The sequence below is a fragment of the Vulpes vulpes genome, unplaced genomic scaffold, assembly GCF_048418805.1.
Source record: "Vulpes vulpes isolate BD-2025 unplaced genomic scaffold, VulVul3 u000000643, whole genome shotgun sequence".
Taxonomy (NCBI): Eukaryota; Metazoa; Chordata; class Mammalia; order Carnivora; family Canidae; genus Vulpes; species Vulpes vulpes.
Window position 1 is genome coordinate 453,638 of NW_027325793.1, and position 22,382 is coordinate 476,019.

Sequence of the window (22,382 nt, forward strand, 5' to 3'; positions counted from 1 at the left end):
CTGGCAAATTGAACTCCAATAAAAAAATGTAAAAACAGAAAACATTTTGCTAATACTTAACACGGACTAGTATGTCCAAATGTTACCTCACAACCCCTCCCATGAAATCGGACCAAATTAGAGTTCTCAATGCAATTTCACAATTTTGGCCACAAACTAATGACTGACCTTTCAAGTTAAGATGTGGACACATGAAACATAAAGAATACGGCTTAGGAGGTCTGTCTCTACGATGGCACCCCGAGCAAAACTGAATAATGATTCTGTTTTGCGTGTGTGGAGAGAGCAAAAGAGCAAGTGTAAGGAGGAGAGGGGCAGAGGGAAAGGAAGAGAGAATACGAAGCAGGCTCCATGCTGAATATGGGTGAATCTGATGACCTTGAGGTCATGACCAGAGCTGAAACCCCGGAGGCAGAGACTTAGCTGACAGAAACACCCAGGTGCCCCTAGGACAAGATTTCTTGAGGCTATTATTTAATGAATCAATTTTCATGTTACCCTCCGGCCTGTCGTCTGTTGGCTGAACTCTTCTGATACGGAGGATGGAAAACATTTTTGGCCATGCTCCAGGGCAGGTGTACCAAGGGTTTCTTCGAGATTCAGGTTCGGTTGTTATCACTCCAGCTCCTGGGAAATAAATGGACATAGAAAGAGCTGTTGACTGACAGGTTGTTGTTAGAAGAGCCTCGAAAATTAAGGAGTCAATCCCATTTACAACTGCACCCAAAAACATAAGCTACCCGGGAATAAACCTAACCAAAGAGGTAAAGGATCTGTACCCTAAACACCACAGAACGTTCCTGAAAGAAATCGAGGAAGGCATCAAGAGAAGGAAAAAGGTTCCATGCTCATGGAGAGGAAGAATTAATATTGTGAAAATGTCCATGCTACCCAGGGCAATTTATATATTTCACGCAATCCCTATCAAAATACTGGGGACTTTCTTCAGAGAGTTAGAACAAACCATCTTAAGATTCTAGTGTGGGGGATCCCTGGGTGGCGCAGCGGTTTAGCGGCTGCCTTTGGCCCAGGGCGCGATCCTGGAGATCTGGGATCGAATCCCACGTCGGGCTCCCGGTGCATGGAGCCTGCTTGTCCCTCTGCCTATGTCTCTGCCCCATTCTCTCTCTCTGTGTGACTATCATTAATAAATAAAAATAAAAAAAAATAAGATGCTAGTGTGGATACTGAAAAGACCCCAAAGAGCCAGGGGACTATTCAAAACGAAGGCCACAGCTGGGGGCATCACGAGGCCCGATTCCAGGTTGTACTACAAAGCCGTGGCCATCGAGACAGTGTGGTAGTAGCACAAACACAGACCCATAGATCAATGGAACCGAGTAGCGCATCCAGAAGTGGACCCTCAACTTTATGGTCAACTAATATTCGCGAAAGCTGGAAAGACTATCCCTGGATAAAGACAGTGTCTTCCATAAAGGGTGCTGGGAACACTGGACATCCACATGCAGAAGAAGGAAGCTAGACCAACTCTGACACGACACACAGGGAAAAACTCAAAAAGCATGAACGATCTAAATGTGAGACAAGAATCCATCCAAATCCGAGAGGCGAACAGAGGCAACACCGTTTTTCAACTTGGCCACAGCAACATCTCGCAAGATACGTCCGCCAAGGCAAGAGAAACAAAAGCAACAAGGAATTATTGGGACTTCAGCCAGATCGAAAGCTCCTGCGCAGCAAACAACAGTCCACAAAAGTAAAAGACAACCTACAGAACGGGAGAAGATATTTGCAGACGACCGCTCAGTCAAAGGGCTAGTGTCCAAGATCTATAAAGAACATACTCAACTCAAGAGCAGAGAAACAAACAATCCGATCGTGAAACGGAAAAAGATCCAAACAGAAATCTCACAGGGGAAGACAGAGACACGGCCAACAAGCACATGAGAACATGCCCCGCAAGCTGACCATCAGGGAACTACAGATCCACACCCCCAGGAGATACCACCTCACACCGGCGGGAATGGGGAAAAGTCACGAGACAGGAAACAACAAATGTTGGAGAGGACGCGGACAAGGGGGAACCCTCTTGCACTGTAGGTGGGAATGTGAACTGGTGCAGCCACTCCGGAAAACTGTGTGGAGGTTCCTCAAAGAGTTAAGAACAGATCTTTCCTCCGGGCCAGCAATGGCACTGCTGGGGTTATACCCCAAAGCTAAAGATGCGGTGAAATGCGGGGACACCTGCACCCCGATGTTTATGGCAGCAATGTCCACAATAGCCAAACTGTGGAAGGAGTCTCGGAGTCCTTCGAGAGATGAATGGATAAAGAAGATGTGGTCCACGGCTACAACGGAATATAACTCAGCCGTGAGAAACGACAAATACCCACCATTAGCTCCGACGTGGATGCACCTGGAGGGACTTATGCTGAGTGAAATGAGTCCATCGGAAAAGGACAAACTTGATATGGTCTCATTCATTTGGGGAATATAAAAACTAGTGAAGGCAATAAAGGGAAAGGGGAAAATGAAGGAAAATATCAGTGAGGGTGACAAAACAGGAGACACACCGAACTCTGGGAACTGAACAAGGGGTAGTGGAAGGGGAGGTGGGCGGGCGGTTGGGGCGACTGGGTGATGGCCCCTGATGGGGGCACTTGGCGGGATGAGCACTAGGTGTTATGCTATATGCTGGCAAATTGAACTCCAATAAAAAAATGTAAAAACAGAAAACATTTTGCTAATACTTAACACGGACTAGTATGTCCAAATGTTACCTCACAACCCCTCCCATGAAATCGGACCAAATTAGAGTTCTCAATGCAATTTCACAATTTTGGCCACAAACTAATGACTGACCTTTCAAGTTAAGATGTGGACACATGAAACATAAAGAATACGGCTTAGGAGGTCTGTCTCTACGATGGCACCCCGAGCAAAACTGAATAATGATTCTGTTTTGCGTGTGTGGAGAGAGCAAAAGAGCAAGTGTAAGGAGGAGAGGGGCAGAGGGAAAGGAAGAGAGAATACGAAGCAGGCTCCATGCTGAATATGGGTGAATCTGATGACCTTGAGGTCATGACCAGAGCTGAAACCCCGGAGGCAGAGACTTAGCTGACAGAAACACCCAGGTGCCCCTAGGACAAGATTTCTTGAGGCTATTATTTAATGAATCAATTTTCATGTTACCCTCCGGCCTGTCGTCTGTTGGCTGAACTCTTCTGATACGGAGGATGGAAAACATTTTTGGCCATGCTCCAGGGCAGGTGTACCAAGGGTTTCTTCGAGATTCAGGTTCGGTTGTTATCACTCCAGCTCCTGGGAAATAAATGGACATAGAAAGAGCTGTTGACTGACAGGTTGTTGTTAGAAGAGCCTCGAAAATTAAGGAGTCAATCCCATTTACAACTGCACCCAAAAACATAAGCTACCCGGGAATAAACCTAACCAAAGAGGTAAAGGATCTGTACCCTAAACACCACAGAACGTTCCTGAAAGAAATCGAGGAAGGCATCAAGAGAAGGAAAAAGGTTCCATGCTCATGGAGAGGAAGAATTAATATTGTGAAAATGTCCATGCTACCCAGGGCAATTTATATATTTCACGCAATCCCTATCAAAATACTGGGGACTTTCTTCAGAGAGTTAGAACAAACCATCTTAAGATTCTAGTGTGGGGGATCCCTGGGTGGCGCAGCGGTTTAGTGGCTGCCTTTGGCCCAGGGCGCGATCCGGGAGATCTGGGATCGAATCCCACGTCGGGCTCCCGGTGCATGGAGCCTGCTTGTCCCTCTGCCTATGTCTCTGCCCCATTCTCTCTCTCTGTGTGACTATCATTAGTAAATAAAAATAAAAAAAAAATAAGATGCTAGTGTGGATACTGAAAAGACCCCAAAGAGCCAGGGGACTATTCAAAACGAAGGCCACAGCTGGGGGCATCACAAGGCCCGATTTCAGGTTGTACTACAAAGCCGTGGCTATCAAGACAGTGTGGTAGTGGCACAAAAACAGACCCATAGCTCAATGGAACCGAGTAGCGAATCCAGAAGTCGACCCTCAACTTTATGGTCAACTCTATTCGAGAAAGCAGGAAAGACTATCCCTGGAAAAAGACAGTCTCTTCAATAAAGGGTGCTGGGAACACTGGACATCCACATGCAGAAGACGGAAGCTAGACCATTCTCTGACACCACACACAGGGAAAAACTCAAAAAGGATGAAAGATCTAAATGTGAGACAAGAATCCATCCAAATCCGAAAGGCGAACAGAGGCAACACCGTTTTTCAACTTGGCCAGAGCAACATCTCGCAAAATACGTCTGCCAAGGCAAGAGAAACAAAAGCAACGAGGAATTATTGGGACTTCAGCCAGATCGAAAGCTCCTGCGCAGGAAAAGAAACAGTCCACAAAAGTTAAAGACAACCTACAGAACGGGAGAAGATATTTGCAAACGACCGCTCAGACAAAGGGCTAGTGTCCAAGATCTCTAAAGAACATACTCAACTCAAGAGCAAAGAAACAAACAATCTGATCATGAAACGGGCAGAAGACCCGAACAGAAATCCCACAGGGGAAGACAGAGACACGGCCAACAAGCACATGAGAACATGGCCCGCATCACTGGCCATCAGGAAACTACAGATCCAAACCCCCATGAGATACCACTTCACACCGGCGGGAATGGGGAAAAGTCACGAGACAGGAAACAAGAAATGTTGGAGAGGACGCGGACAAAGGGGAACCCTCTTGCACTGTAGGTGGGAATGTGAACAGGTGCAGCCACTCCGGAAAACTGTGTGGAGGTTCCTCAAAGAGTTAAGAACAGATCTTCCCTCCAGCCCAGCAATGGCACTGCTGGGGATTCACCCCAAAGCTGAAGATGCGGTGAAATGCGGGGACACCTGCACCCCGAAGTTTATGGCAGCAATGTCCACAATAGCCAAACTGTGGAAGGAGCCTCGGGGTCCATCGAGAGATGAATGGATAAAGTTGATGTGGTCCACGGCTACAACGGAATATTACTCAGCCGTGAGAAACGACGAATACCCACCATTTGCTCCGACGTGGATGCACCTGGAGGGACTTATGCTGATTGAAATAAGTCCATCGGAAAAGGACAAACTTGATATGGTCTCATTCATTTGGGGAATATAAAAACTAGTGAAATGCAATAAAGGGAATGGGGAAAATGAAGGAAAATATCAGTGAGGGTGACAAAACAGGAGACACACCGAACTCTGGGAAGTGAACAAGGGGTAGTGGAAGGAGAGGTGGGCGGGCGGTTGGGGCGACTGGGTGATGGGCACTGATGGGCGCACTTGGCGGGATGAGCACTGGGTGTTATGCTATATGCTGGCAATTTGAGCTCCAATAAAAAAATGTAAAAACAGAAAACATTTTGCTAATACTTAACACGGACTAGTATGTCCAAATGTTACCTCACAACCCCTCCCATGAAATCTGACCAAATTAGAGTTCTCAATGCGATTTCACAATTTTGGCCACAAACTAATGACTGACCTTTCAAGTTAAGATGTGGACACATGAAACATAAAGAATACGGCTTAGGAGGTCTGTCTCTACGATGGCACCCCAAGCAAAACTGAATAATGATTCTGTTTTGCGTGTGTGGAGAGAGCAAAAGAGCAAGTGTAAGGAGGAGAGGGGCAGAGGGAAAGGAAGAGAGAATACGAAGCAGGCTCCATGCTGAATATGGGTGAATCTGATAACCTTGAGGTCATGACCGGAGCTGAAACCCAGGAGGCAGAGACTTAGCTGACAGAAACACCCAGGTGCCCCTAGGACAAGATTTCTTGAGGCTATTATTTAATGAATCAATTTTCATGTTACCCTCCGGCCTGTCGTCTGTTGGCTGAACTCTTCTGTTTCTGCGGATTGCAAAGAGCTTTCGCCGTGCTCCTGGGCAGATGTACCCAGGTTGTCTGCTATATTCAGGTTCGGTTGTTATCACAGCAGCTCCTGGTAAATAAATGGACATAGAAAGAGCTGTTGACTGACAGGTTGTTGTTAGAAGAGCCTCGAAAATTAAGGAGTCAATCCCATTTACAACTGCACCCAAAAGCATAAGCTACCCGGGAATAAACCTAACCAAAGAGGTAAAGGATCTGTACCCTAAACACCACAGAACGTTCCTGAAAGAAATCGAGGAAGGCATCAAGAGAAGGAAAAAGGTTCCATGCTCATGGAGAGGAAGAATTAATATTGTGAAAATGTCCATGCTACCCAGGGCAATTTACACATTTCACGCAATCCCTAACAAAATACCGGGGACTTTCTTCAGAGAGTTGGAACAAACCATCTTAAGATTCTAGTGTGGAACCGGAAAAGACCCCAAAGAGCCAGGGGACTATTCAAAACGAAGGCCACAGCTGGGGGCATCACGAGGCCCGATTCCAGGTTGTACTACAAAGCCGTGGCCATCGAGACAGTGTGGTAGTAGCACAAACACAGACCCATAGATCAATGGAACCGAGTAGCGCATCCAGAAGTGGACCCTCAACTTTATGGTCAACTAATATTCGCGAAAGCTGGAAAGACTATCCCTGGATAAAGACAGTGTCTTCCATAAAGGGTGCTGGGAACACTGGACATCCACATGCAGAAGAAGGAAGCTAGACCATTCTCTGACACGACACACAGGGAAAAACTCAAAAAGCATGAACGATCTAAATGTGAGACAAGAATCCATCCAAATCCGAGAGGCGAACAGAGGCAACACCGTTTTTCAACTTGGCCACAGCAACATCTCGCAAGATACGTCCGCCAAGGCAAGAGAAACAAAAGCAACAAGGAATTATTGGGACTTCAGCCAGATCGAAAGCTCCTGCGCAGCAAACAACAGTCCACAAAAGTAAAAGACAACCTACAGAACGGGAGAAGATATTTGCAGACGACCGCTCAGTCAAAGGGCTAGTGTCCAAGATCTATAAAGAACATACTCAACTCAAGAGCAGAGAAACAAACAATCCGATCGTGAAACGGAAAAAGATCCAAACAGAAATCTCACAGGGGAAGACAGAGACACGGCCAACAAGCACATGAGAACATGCCCCGCAAGCTGACCATCAGGGAACTACAGATCCACACCCCCAGGAGATACCACCTCACACCGGCGGGAATGGGGAAAAGTCACGAGACAGGAAACAACAAATGTTGGAGAGGACGCGGACAAGGGGGAACCCTCTTGCACTGTAGGTGGGAATGTGAACAGGTGCAGCCACTCCGGAAAACTGTGTGGAGGTTCCTCAAAGAGTTAAGAACAGATCTTTCCTCCGGGCCAGCAATGGCACTGCTGGGGTTATACCCCAAAGCTAAAGATGCGGTGAAATGCGGGGACACCTGCACCCCGATGTTTATGGCAGCAATGTCCACAATAGCCAAACTGTGGAAGGAGTCTCGGAGTCCTTCGAGAGATGAATGGATAAAGAAGATGTGGTCCACGGCTACAACGGAATATAACTCAGCCGTGAGAAACGACAAATACCCACCATTAGCTCCGACGTGGATGCACCTGGAGGGACTTATGCTGAGTGAAATGAGTCCATCGGAAAAGGACAAACTTGATATGGTCTCATTCATTTGGGGAATATAAAAACTAGTGAAGGCAATAAAGGGAAAGGGGAAAATGAAGGAAAATATCAGTGAGGGTGACAAAACAGGAGACACACCGAACTCTGGGAACTGAACAAGGGGTAGTGGAAGGGGAGGTGGGCGGGCGGTTGGGGCGACTGGGTGATGGCCCCTGATGGGGGCACTTGGCGGGATGAGCACTAGGTGTTATGCTATATGCTGGCAAATTGAACTCCAATAAAAAAATGTAAAAACAGAAAACATTTTGCTAATACTTAACACGGACTAGTATGTCCAAATGTTACCTCACAACCCCTCCCATGAAATCGGACCAAATTAGAGTTCTCAATGCAATTTCACAATTTTGGCCACAAACTAATGACTGACCTTTCAAGTTAAGATGTGGACACATGAAACATAAAGAATACGGCTTAGGAGGTCTGTCTCTACGATGGCACCCCGAGCAAAACTGAATAATGATTCTGTTTTGCGTGTGTGGAGAGAGCAAAAGAGCAAGTGTAAGGAGGAGAGGGGCAGAGGGAAAGGAAGAGAGAATACGAAGCAGGCTCCATGCTGAATATGGGTGAATCTGATGACCTTGAGGTCATGACCAGAGCTGAAACCCCGGAGGCAGAGACTTAGCTGACAGAAACACCCAGGTGCCCCTAGGACAAGATTTCTTGAGGCTATTATTTAATGAATCAATTTTCATGTTACCCTCCGGCCTGTCGTCTGTTGGCTGAACTCTTCTGATACGGAGGATGGAAAACATTTTTGGCCATGCTCCAGGGCAGGTGTACCAAGGGTTTCTTCGAGATTCAGGTTCGGTTGTTATCACTCCAGCTCCTGGGAAATAAATGGACATAGAAAGAGCTGTTGACTGACAGGTTGTTGTTAGAAGAGCCTCGAAAATTAAGGAGTCAATCCCATTTACAACTGCACCCAAAAACATAAGCTACCCGGGAATAAACCTAACCAAAGAGGTAAAGGATCTGTACCCTAAACACCACAGAACGTTCCTGAAAGAAATCGAGGAAGGCATCAAGAGAAGGAAAAAGGTTCCATGCTCATGGAGAGGAAGAATTAATATTGTGAAAATGTCCATGCTACCCAGGGCAATTTATATATTTCACGCAATCCCTATCAAAATACTGGGGACTTTCTTCAGAGAGTTAGAACAAACCATCTTAAGATTCTAGTGTGGGGGATCCCTGGGTGGCGCAGCGGTTTAGTGGCTGCCTTTGGCCTAGGGCGCGATCCTGGAGATCTGGGATCGAATCCCACGTCGGGCTCCCGGTGCATGGAGCCTGCTTGTCCCTCTGCCTATGTCTCTGCCCCATTCTCTCTCTCTGTGTGACTATCATTAGTAAATAAAAATAAAAAAAAATAAGATGCTAGTGTGGATACTGAAAAGACCCCAAAGAGCCAGGGGACTATTCAAAACGAAGGCCACAGCTGGGGGCATCACAAGGCCCGATTTCAGGTTGTACTACAAAGCCGTGGCTATCAAGACAGTGTGGTAGTGGCACAAAAACAGACCCATAGCTCAATGGAACCGAATAGCGAATCCAGAAGTCGACCCTCAACTTTATGGTCAACTCTATTCGAGAAAGCAGGAAAGACTATCCCTGGAAAAAGACAGTCTCTTCAATAAAGGGTGCTGGGCACACTGGACATCCACATGCAGAAGACGGAAGCTAGATCATTCTCTGACACCACACACAGGGAAAAACTCAAAAAGGATGAAAGATCTAAATGTGAGACAAGAATCCATCCAAATCCGAAAGGCGAACAGAGGCAACACCGGTTTTCAACTTGGCCACAGCAACATCTCGCAAAATACGTCTGCCAAGGCAAGAGAAACAAAAGCAACGAGGAATTATTGGGACTTCAGCCAGATCGAAAGCTCCTGCGCAGCAAAAGAAACAGTCCACAAAAGTAAAAGACAACCTACAGAACGGGAGAAGATACTTGCAAACGACCGCTCAGTCAAAGGGCTGGTGTCCAAGATCTATAAAGAACATACTCAACTCAAGAGCAGAGAAACAAACAATCCGATCGTGAAACGGGCAGAAGACCCGAACAGAAATCTCACAGGGGAAGACAGAGACACGGCCAACAAGCACATGAGAACATGGCCCGCATCGCTGGCCATCAGGAAACTACAGATCCAAACCCCCATGTGATACCACCTCACACCAGTGGGAATTGGGAAGTCACAAGACAGGAAACAACAAATGTTGGAGAGGACGCGGACAAGGGGGAACCCTCTTGCACTGTAGGTGGGAATGTGAACTGGTGCAGCCACTCCGGACAACTGTGTGGAGGTTCCCCAAAGAGTTAAGAACAGATCTTCCCTCTGGCCCAGCAATTGTACTGCTGGGGATTCACCCCAAAGCTGCAGATGTGGTGAAACGCGGGGACACCTGAACCCCGATGTTTATGGCAGCAATGTCCACAATAGCCAAACTGTGGAAGGAGTCTCGGAGTCCTTCGAGAGATGAATGGATAAAGACGATGTGGTCCACGGCTACAATGGAATATTACTCAGCCGTGAGAAACGACAAATACCCACCATTTGCCCCGACGCGGACGCACCTGGAGGGACTTATGCTGAGTGAAATAAGTCCATCGGAAAAGGACAAACTTGATATGGTATCATTCATTTGGGGAATATAAAAACTAGTGAAAGGCAATAAAGGGAATGGCGAAAATGAGGGAATATATCAGTGAGGGTGACAAAACAGGAGACACACCGATCTCTGGGAACTGAACAAGGGGTAGTGGAAGCGGAGGTGGGTGGGTAGTTGGGGCGACCGGGTGATGGGCACTGATGGGGGCACTTGGCGGGATGAGCACTGGGTGTTATGCTATAAGCTGGAAAATTGAACTCTAATAAAAAAATGTAAAAACAGAAAACATTTTGCTAAAACTTAACACGGACTAGTATGTCCAAATGTTAGCTCACAACCCCTCCCATGAAACCGGACCAAATTAGGGTTCTCAATGCGATTTCACAATTTTGGCCACAAACTAATGACTGACCTTTCAAGTTAAGATGTGGACACATGAAACATAAAGAATACGGCTTAGGAGGTCTGTCTCTACGATGGCACCCCGAGCAAAACTGAATAATGATTCTGTTTTGCGTGTGTGGAGAGAGCAAAAGAGCAAGTGTAAAGAGGAGAGGGGCAGAGGGAAAGGAAGAGAGAATACGAAGCAGCCTCCATGCTGAATATGGGTGAATCTGATGACCTTGATGTCATGACCAGAGCTGAAACCCCGGAGGCAGAGACTTAGCTGACAGAAACACCCAGGTGCCCCTAGGACAAGATTTCTTGAGGCTATTATTTAATGAATCAATTTTCATGTTACCCTCTGGGATCTCTGTTTGGGAGTCCAGTTCCCTGCTTCGGTAGAGGGTGTATATTTTCAGCTGTTGTTGAGGGCGGAGTTCTCCAGATTGTGTGCTAGGTTCTGTTCCTGTGGTTTCCACAGCAGATCCTGGGAAATAAATGGACATAGAAAGAGCTGTTGACTGACAGGTTGTTGTTAGAAGAGCCTCGAAAATTAAGGAGTCAATCCCATTTACAACTGCACCCAAAAGCATAAGCTACCCAGGAATAAACCTATCCAAAGACGTAAAGGATCTGTACCCTAAACAACACAGAACGTTCCTGAAGGAAATCGAGGAAGGCATAAAGAGAAGGAAAAATGTTCCATGCTCATGGAGAGGAAGAATTAATATTGTGAATATGTCCATGCTACCCAGGGCAATTTACACATTTCACGCAATCCCTATCAAAATACCATGGACTTTCTTCAGAGAGTTGGAACAAACCATCTTAAGATTCTAGTGTGGAACCGGAAAAGACCCCAAAGAGACAGGGGACTTTTCAAAATGAAGTTCATAGCTGGGGGCATCACAATGCCAGATTTTTGGTTGCTCTACAAAGCCGTGGCCATCAAGACAGTGTGGTTGTGGCACAAAAACAGACCCATAGATCAATGGAACCAAATAGCGAATCCAGAAGTGGACCCTCAACTTTATGGTCAACTAATATTCGGGAAAGCAGGAAAGACTCCCCCTGGAAAAAAAACAGTCTCTTCAATAAATGGTGCTGGGAATATTGGACATCCACATGCAGAAGAAGGATCCCAGGCCATTCTCTGACATCACACACAAAGATAAACTCAAAAAGGATGAAAGATCTAAATGTGAGACAAGAATCCATCCAAATCCAAGAGGCGACAAGAGGCAACACCCTTTTTCAACTTGGCCACAGCAACATCTCGCAAGATACGTCCGCCAAGGCTAGAGAAACAAAAGCAACAAGGAATTATTGGGACTTCACCCAGATCGAAAGCTTCTGCATAGCAAAAGAAACAGTTCACAAAAGTAAAAGACAACCTACAGAACGGGAGAAGATATTTGCAAACGACCGCTCAGATAGCGCGCTCTTATCCAAGGTCTATAAAGAACATACTCAACTCAAGAGCAAAGAAACATACAATCTGATCATGAAACCGGGAAAAGACACCCACAGAAATTTCACAGAGGAAGACAGAGACTCGGCCAACAAGCACATGAGAAGATGCCCCGCATCGCTGGCCATCAGAGAACTACAGATCCAAACCACAATTAGATACCACCGCACACCAGTGATAATGGGGAAAAGTCACAAGACAGGAAACCACAAATGTTGGAGAGGATGCGGACAAAGGGGAACCCTGTTGCACTGTAGGTGGGAATGTGAACTGGTGCAGTTGTTAGAAGAGCATTGAAAATGAGTGATAACCTTATCAGAGGTCAAACTTTGATCTTATTACTGGTGATTTGCCTTGCAGAGAAACCTGAGTGAGCATGCAATGCAGAAAGGCTTTGGAGTTGCCATATGCTTAAGGTTCCTGAGAATATAAACTGATAAATTGTCAATGAAACACAATGTGGAGTCTCACCCCTCCAAATATTTAAAAAGGTCTGACGTATATTCTTGCAATCTGAGTTTTGGCAAGTAGTTCAGAAAATATTGAAAGCTGAATTTCGCAGAGATTCTGCACAGTGTTTTCAGCACCTTTCAGCACACCCAAAAAAAAGAAACAACTTCATGTCCATTGATGAACAAAAGGATAAAAAGATTAGTCTATCTCTACAATGAAATATTATCGCAAGTTAAGAGGAAGGAAACCTCAAGAATTGTGATGACATGCATGGCCATGTAAATTAAATACTGCATGATGGCACTTATATGTGCACCTGGCACAGTCAACACACAGCATCAGGAAAGAGAATAGGAGCTAGAAGGAGGTACAAAGGGGGAAATGTTGCTGATCGGATACAAAGCTTCAATGATACAATTCAATGTGTTCTGGAATTCTATCTGCAACCAAGGGCCTGTCATAAGCAACGCCGTATTATATGCTTGAAATCAGGAAGAGATTAGAGGATATCAAATGCCCTTACTGTCAAAGAACAACAAGAAATTCGCTAGCAGACACTGTGTGGGGACATACCTTTCTTTTGATGAGACAATATGCAAAACAGAACAACATAGTCATTGAGAACACAGTGAATAGTGTTGACGACTTGCCAAAAATTACAATACTGATGAGGAAGGGGTCTGAGACAGGACATGAGTTGGTTCCCTGGGGAGAGAGGTCCCTGAACACTTGAGATCTGCCTAGGGTCCCGGAGATCATGCTCTGAACCCCTGAACCAAGGGCTGTCTCTTTCTCAAATCCTCCTGCCCTAAGTTCCCTGTGCAAGACATTCCACAACAAGGGGGACTGCCTGAGCCAAGAGTAAAGTTCACATCCTAACGCAGCCATCCACCTCCCGGTTTCAATCCCTCACCCAAAACACAAAGCAGTTGCCCCCAAGTCAAGCTCTTGGAAATGGCAACGGGAAGCCCAACTGTGGTTATCTTCCCCCAGCGCTCACACTGCCATCTGGTTCCCATAAAGCCTTCCTGGGCACCAGTGGACTTGCCCTCAGTGACCAGTGGACTTCTCCCAAGCGGACTCACAACCCAGGATTTTCCAAACATACTGTCCCATGAGGGCTCTGCCAAGAAGTAGCTTCTCTTCAACTGACCAAACATGTTGAACAGTTAATGTGAATTCATGACATTCAAGCATGTTTTAGGCCTCAGGGTGAATGTGTTATTAGACATACTACCACACGTGTGTCATCATTTTTTTTTCCTTAAGACGGCTGCGTGCTCAACATAGACTAGACACATGACTCTAGATCAAGAGTCGCATTCTCCACTAATGAGCCAGCCGGGCAGTCTCCACTCTGCTTCCAATTCTTATTGTATTTTATGTGTGCCATGGCCTGAGGTCAGACCATGCCATGACACTGATGGTCGGGCACTGGTCAGCTCTGTATCTCAGCTGTACAAGCAAATAGCAATGAGCAGGGAATGGATACCAAGCTAACCATAACCTGGCCCTTGAGTCTGATCTTCATTGTCCCAGGGGTAGGCTCTCATTTCACCATTACTAGCACTCATCATACAGACAATGCCATCATATACCATGAAAGAAACTCCTCGATTCTCAGCGGATCGAGGTCACGTGCTCAGCACTGACAGACTTTGACCAGGTTATCTAATGGTGCCTCCAAACCCTCAGAATCTGCAAACCGACCACAACCATGGCTTTGCACCTACCACTATCATAGCTTTAAGCTGACCATAATCATGCTTTAACTGACCAGAACTATGACTTGGAATTGACCAGCCTCCTATGTCCTTTTCCTACTAGTGACTATGGCAGGATCTGTACCACCACGGCTCAAGAGCTTCCCTGGGCTATGTAAGCATGGAGGTGACCTCATAATGGTAGACAGTGCTGAGATTTCCCTTTGCACAGGTCCTTTCTGACATACAGATGCACAGTAACCAATGACTCCATGCCTGAGTCATCATTTCAGTTTAGTTCACTAATTAGAATATGAGTTTTGGGACTCTAAGCTTGGATTCATATCCTGGCTCCTTAATTCAGAGTTCATGAACTTCATCACTGTGTCTCTGTTTCCCCACCTGAGGAGGAGGGAGTGTCAACAAAACATCACATATGTGTTTGATGAGCATTGAATGAACAAAGGTATGGATAGTGATCAGGAAGGTTAAGTAGAAGCTAAATATCCTGTCTGACATCTCACATTTCCCAAGTTCCAGAGCTGGATTGAACCCTGGGAATCTGACTTCCCAGACCATTGCCTTGTAACGCAAACTGGCTTTGCCTAAATACAAGTATTTTACCTTAACACCATTTAGTATTCACAGAATTAGAGGCCTTGAGAAAAAAAAAAAAAAGCTATTTGCTTCCTCCCCGAATATACTCTTGGGACTCTTGATCTATCCTGACTATCCTGCATGACGTTCCAATTCCTGAGTCATGATCAGCACATCAAATGTGATGCATAGTAGTGTGCAGGAAAGTAGAGTCACTAGTATCAACTCTTGTGTTTTAAAACGTGTGAGACAAGGTCACTGTGCATTAATTATTCCTCACACTAATATACGTGCCTCAAAACAGTGCCTGGTGACCTTGGCATGTCCTCGGATAAACCACAGCTTAGCTTTTGGACAGAGTTCTGGAGGGCAGTTTAGGAGAACTGAGTAAGACGTTATATGAAAACAACTCTAATGAAGTCTCTGTTTTCAAGCGACATTCCTAGGTGCAAATGCTTCCCATTCTCCACATCTGTAAAATTTACTTTCTCTACTCAAGTGTGTGCATCACCTATTTTTCTTTGAGAATGACTAATAAGTGTTTACATGGTTATCTCTCAGTCATTAGTTTATTAACCAATTATCCACGCAAGTAGAAAGACTGGCTATTTGTTGCATACCTGAGAATAATATTATATATTCACCATGCTTACACCTTAAGAGGGGAGGAATGGGATGAGGGATAGCATAAAATTGATCTCTCTATAAAGTGTAATTTTGGAAAATGCCCAAAGGGTAACAGGAAATGTGTGTTTGGGGCATAAATGGAATCAGAGACACTCATTCACAGGCTGACTTTTGGGCAACCATTCAGATGAAGGTAGCAACGTGCCCCTGCAAATACGGAACTCGATCCCCATTTTGGGAAAAAACGCAAGGAAGACATTGTAAAGCATTGATAAACAATGACAAGTATCCTCCATATCAACTGGATTCACACTTAATTTCTGAAATGAATACTTTGAATATGTAATTTTGGACACTAACAAAACCTGAAAATAGACGTGGCCATATTTCCCCCTGTGAGGTCCTTCGTGATGACAAATGAGGGCTGCAGGATATAATAGGGAGTAAGACATTTTTTCAAAACGGAGGCACAATATTCAAGGCAGTTAGATTGGCAGAATAACGAAAAACAGAAATGGAGCAATAGAACAAACGAAAACGCGTACATATAACTCTGCATGACAATTTGGGGAGAGGAAACTCTAAACAATGAGAAATATAGTCAGAGAAAGAGTTAACCATCCAGTTGGTAGCAAAGAGCATTCAGATCTTTAGGAACATACCATCGCAGTGTAAAGAATTGAGATTGCCCATTGTCACAACGCCAGGTAGAGAGCTGATCACCTCCTCACTCCTCACTCACTCAGCTCAAAGAGTGATAGGTGGGAAGAAAGGCAGAGGTGTTTCCCGTCACCATGGCAACGTGTATCCTCATAGTGCTTTCAAAGTGAATGCAGCTGCACAGCAACCAACTTCTGCTCTGTAGACAGGGGTGCATCTGGGGAGACAAGGGTGGTATTTGAGAGGAGACACTTTGTATCACAAAGTGTTAGATAAGTAGAGTTTGTATCATAAACTCTATTTTAAGCTGCCTGAGGACCCTCGCACTGTTTTCCAGAGTGGCTGCTCCAGTTTCCTTCCCATCAGCAGGGCCGGAAGGTTCCCCTTTCTCCCTTTCTCCACATCCTTGCTAACGTTAGTTGTTAAATTTAGCCATTCTCACCAGTGTAACGTGGTACCTCATTGTGCTTTTGAATTGTATTTTCCTGTTCACAGGTGTTGTGGAGCATTCTTTCCCGTGCCTTTTGGCCACGTGTAGGTCCTCTTTCGAGAAATGTCTGCCCCTTTGCTCTGTCCGTTTCTCAAGTAATATTAAAATATGTCATTAGGGGCGCCTGGGTGGCTCAGCGGTTTGGTGCCTGCCTTTGGCCCAGGGCCTGATCTTGGAGACCCGGAATCGAGTCCCACGTTGGGCTCCCTGCATGGAGCCCGCTTCTCCCTCTGCCTGTGTCTCTTCCTCTCTCTCTGTCTCTCATGAATAAATAAATAAATAAAATCTTTTTAATAAAATACATCATTAAAATATAAAAGTTAAAATAAATAAATAAATAAATAAATAAATAAATAAATAAATAAAATATAAAAGTTAAAAAAGAAAAGATTCCAAAAAGAAGACTTGATAAAACAAGAAACTAGGTGAGATGAGAATAAAGGAAAAAATAGAGGATGACTGTATCTTGAAAGAAAACCGAATCATACAAGGAAAACCTTGAGTTGCTGTGCTATGTTCCCCAGTGCTGGAGGTTCCACTTCTGTTTGGTCAGGAAATGTGCTGGTCACCTGTCCTTCCAGCTGATCCTCCCAGGAAGGACCTGCTGCACAGATTCTCAGGTGTGTGTGCCTGGGTGGTGTTGCACCGACCTTGTCAGGGGGCCAGGCTGTTTGCTCTGTGAGGGTTTTGTTCCCTGAAACCTTTCATGTCTTTTTGGGGGGGTGAGAGGCAAAAAGACCACACCCCGATCTCCAGCCCCAGAGATGAGCGATGTGGTGATTGACCAATCTGCAGACTCCGATGGTGCCTGCCTACTCCATTTCTCCCCTAGGGGACCTGGGGGGACGTGGAAATGTGCAATGTTTAGGTTTCCTCAGGCAGTCTTTGCCGCTCTTGCCCTCCCCCCCTCTTCCTGGAGGAACAGGAGGTGTGTCCCTTTCTGTGGTTGCTGGCCCCCCACAAGGAGAACGTTCAACCGGGCCAATGCTGACCCACTCTGCCTCTCCCAGAGGAAGGTGCAGGCTGTGTTCCAGGCCCTTGTATGGACCCAACGTGGACGGGGGTCACCTGGCCCGGCGGGAGATCGTGGTTGATGGCACCACAAACTGAACATTCTCGCAGGCTTGCTCATCTGAAGCCATTTCCCTGAACCAGTACTTGGGAACTCTGCTGGCTCAGGCACCTGGATGCTTTCTGGCCTCCAGGAATATTGAGACCCGGCCACCCTGCACTGACCTGTGGTTCTGCACCCTTTCACCAATGAGTCCCTTTCAGGCAGGGACATCTCTAGAGGAGCACACTTTGAAGGGCCCAGATTTGAACTTTCACTTTCCTAAAGTTGGCTTACACGTGCTCCCTCCCCCACCCCACCCATTATCCTCTGATATATCCCTTTCCGTTTTACTTCTCCACACTCCACTTCATTTTTTCACTTTTCTATTTGTAGACTCAGCCATTCTTGCTTACAACTCGGCTTGATTTCATTGGTGTTCAGGATGGCTTGATAGTTATGTAGCTAATTTTGGGGGACCAGCTGACATGAGGACCTCTACTCTGCTATCTTCCATCCATCTGAAATTTGTTGTTGTTTTTTTTTTTTAACGGGCCTAATCCAAACTGATTCAGGAGGTTAGTCCATGAAACCTGTCATTCCCCAAAATTCAAGTTTGTTTTTCAAATAAAGTCAGCTTTATTTAGGATCACGCAAACTACTTGAAGCACCACACACACAGGATTCCTTCAGAAGAATCTGTGGAAGGTATAGTCCCCCCACACACCAACTTTACTGTCCTAGCTCCATGAGCTTGACCTAAGCAGTAAGAGAGGTTTCTATTTACAGCCACTCACATCTTAGGGGGAGGAACTTCCTCACAAGGTTGGGGCTGCTCCTATCTGTGGTGGGAACCAGGCCCCAGTGACAAGCAGAGGAGGCAGAGGAGAGGCATTCCCCAGCCCCAGGACCTACAAAACTCCAGAATAAAGAAGTTGCCTAAACACAAACCATCACCAGGCTGTGTTTATGGATTTTAATAAGTACCTGACCTTAACAAGCCCTCCTACATCAAGGCTTGCAGGGAGATTAGAAAAAAAGGAACAGGTTCTTAGGCGGTTCCATGGGGGAGAACACAATCAGGAACGTTTTAGTTCTGCTCTGTCCTCTGACTTGGGTGTGGACCAGAAAGTCAAAGAATGAATTCCCCATCCAGCAACTGATGCCCTCTGTGCCATGTTCTCTCTCTTAATTCACAGATCATAACTGTGATATTCCTTTCAGAGACTGAAATGTAGAGTTTACAAAATCTGCACTTTACAATTTATATACCCAGAGTCTTTAGGGTACACAGATCTTAAGGAGGACTCAATCTGTGGGACTTCATGATCCATCAGTGCTTGAAGCTGACCATCCCCAACTCCATCCCGATACACAATGATAGCTTGTGGTAGAAACTGATTATGTTTACACCAGAGCTTCAGGGCAGCTGGAAGGAAACCAGAAACATGGGTGAATAAGCCGTAACTCAGAACCAACTGGCCACTGCTATTTGTAACAACTTCTAGGTTCATGTTCTTTCAATCCTGTAGCCTCCAGGACACATTCACTGCCTTTTGGTCTTCACGTGAGCTCAGCATTTCTCAACAGCACCACTACAGAAATTCTGAGCCAGATAATTCTTTGTGGGGGCAGAATGGGTGTTGCTGTCTTCTGTAGCATGCCTGGTCTCTACCCGCTAGTTGGAGGCCAGTAGCACCTCCATCCCAGCTGTTACAATGGAGCGCATCTCTAGGCATTGCCAGACGTCTCCGGGGGGACAGTGTGTTCACTTGCAGACAACTACCCAGATGGAGTCAGGCACACCAATCTTGATGGGACACTAACCTTCCAAGCAGGTTTTAAGCCCGTTCACAAGCTCCTGCCCCGATTCCTGGAAAATGCACTGAGAGAACCACCTTGTTTGGAGAAAAATAAGCTGTCAGTTTGAGATAGGAGTCTTAAAAATTCCCTTATTTTTCATCCTGAGTTAATCTAGGACCTCTGGTGGCGGGGAGGGGGGAGTCACTATGAGTAGCTGAAGATCCAATCAGGAATCCATTCTTTGATGCCTCTGCAGAGATCGAAGCATTGGTCTCTTCCAGTACCCTAGGCATTTATTAAAATTGTGAATGCACACAAATAGGAATATGGAAGCATTCACTAACATTGGTACAAATTACACGCACTTTCAATGTGCAGGACTACTGCCGTCTCATGGTGGACACCCAAAATAAATAGCCAGTGTTCCTGGAGATTCCTGCTTCCAAGCTGAGGTCTTAAAAAAATGGTTCATCCATAATCATGCTTTATGGGAACCACCTGCTTTGGAGCAGTAATTTTTACTTGACCACTTCCCAACAGATCAAGCAATACTGGTCTCAAGTTTCTATCCCCTGTTTTTTTAATTGCTTCAAACTATTGCAATGACCTGACATGATATAATACATTTGTCTGCTTTTTTTCCCCAGAATTTACAGTCTACAAGATGAAATCATGGTATGTTCAAATGCTGAGAACAGAGCAGTGGAAATGTTGTGCCAAAAAGCAAGGGTTCGCCCTTTCATGAAGATGGCGCCGAAGGTGAAGAAGGAAGCCCCTGCCCCTCCCAAAGCTGAAGCCAAAGAAAAGGCTTTGAAAGCTAAGAAAGTGGTGAAAGGCGAGCAGTCACAAAAAAAAAAAAAAAAGATCTGCACGTCACCTACATTCCGATGACCCAAGACCCCGTGTCTCCAAAGGCAGCCCAAATATCCTCGAAAGAGAGCCCCCAGGAGAAACAAGCTTGATCACTATGCCATCAAGTTCCCCTTAACTACTGAGTCAGCCATGAAGAAAATAGAAGACAACAATACACTTGTGCTCATTGTGGATGTCAAGGCCAATAAGCACCAGATAAAACAGGCTGTAAAGAAGCTCTATGACACTGATGTGGCGAAGGTCAACACCTTGATCAGGTCTGATGGAGAGAAGAAAGCATATGTTCGACTGGCTCCTGATTATGAGCTTTGGATGTTGCCAACAAAATTGGGATCATCTAAACTGAGTCCAGCCAACTATAAATCTAAATATAAATTTTTTCACCATAAAAAAAAGCAAGGGTTCAAAATTATTTATGAACTGGATGAAATCATTTGGGAAATATAAAAATTAATGAAAGGGAATAAAGGGAAAGGAGAGAAAATGAGTGAAAATCTCAGTGAGGGTGACAAAACATGAGAGACACCTAACTCTGGGAAACGAGGGGTAGTGGAAAGGGAGGTGGGTGGGGGTTGGGGTGACTGGGTGATGGGCACTGAGGGGACACTTGGCGGGATGAGCACTGGGTGTTCTATGTTGGCAAATTGAACTCCAATTTAAAAGAATTAAAAATTTAAAAATGAACCGAATGAGAGCTTAATTTCTTTCCATGATTGAAACATTATTTTCCACATGCCCTCCCACCATAAAAGCAAACCAATATTATATTAAACTAGAACTGGAACTAGACTGGAATAATTGATGCCATTCATGAAAATAAAAATGGACCCCCTTAAAGAATACTCTGTAATTATACCAAGGGGGCTAGTAAATCCTCAGGAAGCATAACAGTGATTGGTGATGGTCATACACATGCTAATGCTCAAGAAACTAAACTGAAGAATGTGCAAACTCCTTTGAAGGTAGGTTCTACTCTAAGCACAGAAAACAAAAGTATCCCTGGAGCAAGGGAGAAGCATGAGATATGGAAGCATATGTTCTTCGGCAGATCCATTACATATAGATCTGTGAAGAGCAGATCCTGTACCTATAGGCTTCTGATTGTATTCCTAGGTCTGTCTTCCCCATGTGGGGCCTGAGTCCTTCCCCGTGTGTTAATGGGGAGACTCACTGATCATCAGAGCCCCCAGTGAGCAGAAATCTAACGCTTGGAATCTGTGACTATTGTATCGCCCCTGTGATTATGTCCTATGTCACAGTTGGCTTTAGGGAAGATTTTCCAGATGGACCTTATCTAATTTCATAACCCCCTGAAAAAGCAAGATAGCAGAAGGGGGAAGAGAGATTTGAAGCAGAACAAGGACTGTGTGCTCTGGGGGAGCAGGGCATTCGAGAAGGAATATGGATGAAGTCCCAGGAGCTGAAACAGGCCTGTAGCTGGCAGCCAGCAAGGAAAGGGGGACCTCTGTCCTTCATCTACCAAAAACAAAAACAAAACAAAAAAAAGATTCTACCACAAGGATGTGCACTTGCAATAGGACCTCAAGCCTCCAGAGGAGAATGTGGCTTGGCCAACATGGCCAACCTGATGGCTGCCTGACAGACCTATGCGCAGACACAGGAGTGTCCTCTTAAGCTGCCATGTTTGTCGTCATCTGTTAAGCAGCAACAGAAAAATGATATAGACCCTTCCACATCAAATGTATTTGGAGCATAACTTTGCCAGAAGAGGAAGAGAATACCCTGCCCATGGCCCTCGTCAACAAACATTAGTTAGGCCCACCTCTCCTGTTTGGTCTACAGCTAGTTGCCATCTACACAATGTCTGCCTACGCCCACTCACTGCGTCAATTCCTGATTGATGCTGGACACGAAGCCTGCAATTGACTTCCGCCGATTTACAGTATCATGGAAACAGTCGATACCAATGAACATCGCATTCTGTAACTGAAATTTTTTAAAAAAGGTAAGACATTGAGTTAGAACACAATAGAAGCACAATTAAGCAACTGCGTTTAAGATGGTTGAGTCTTAAATTCCACTGAACACAAGTGAAATAAAGAGAAGGCAATGAAATCCAACG

The 22,382-nt window shown here is 45.4% G+C and overlaps 2 protein-coding genes across 2 annotated transcripts in view; both read right to left on the bottom strand.

Annotated features, from left to right (window-relative positions):
- LOC140597394 (uncharacterized) overlaps positions 1-16,220 on the bottom strand; it is a 35,180-nt gene extending 18,960 nt beyond the window's left edge. Inside the window, exons 1-6 of the mRNA XM_072745659.1 lie at positions 16,085-16,220; positions 10,930-11,058; positions 8,272-8,400; positions 5,815-5,943; positions 3,154-3,282; positions 499-627 (exon numbers count right to left, since the gene is read on the bottom strand). Coding sequence (XP_072601760.1) covers positions 499-627; positions 3,154-3,282; positions 5,815-5,943; positions 8,272-8,400; positions 10,930-11,058; positions 16,085-16,115 — 676 coding nt within the window. The 5' untranslated portion in view covers positions 16,116-16,220. The remainder of the gene's footprint in view (positions 1-498; positions 628-3,153; positions 3,283-5,814; positions 5,944-8,271; positions 8,401-10,929; positions 11,059-16,084) is intronic.
- The window catches only part of LOC140597409 (piwi-like protein 1), a 35,054-nt gene continuing 28,891 nt past the window's right edge, over positions 16,220-22,382 (bottom strand). Inside the window, exons 15-18 of the mRNA XM_072745668.1 lie at positions 22,143-22,246; positions 19,451-19,521; positions 18,896-19,052; positions 16,220-16,299 (exon numbers count right to left, since the gene is read on the bottom strand). Coding sequence (XP_072601769.1) covers positions 16,233-16,299; positions 18,896-19,052; positions 19,451-19,521; positions 22,143-22,246 — 399 coding nt within the window. The 3' untranslated portion in view covers positions 16,220-16,232. The remainder of the gene's footprint in view (positions 16,300-18,895; positions 19,053-19,450; positions 19,522-22,142; positions 22,247-22,382) is intronic.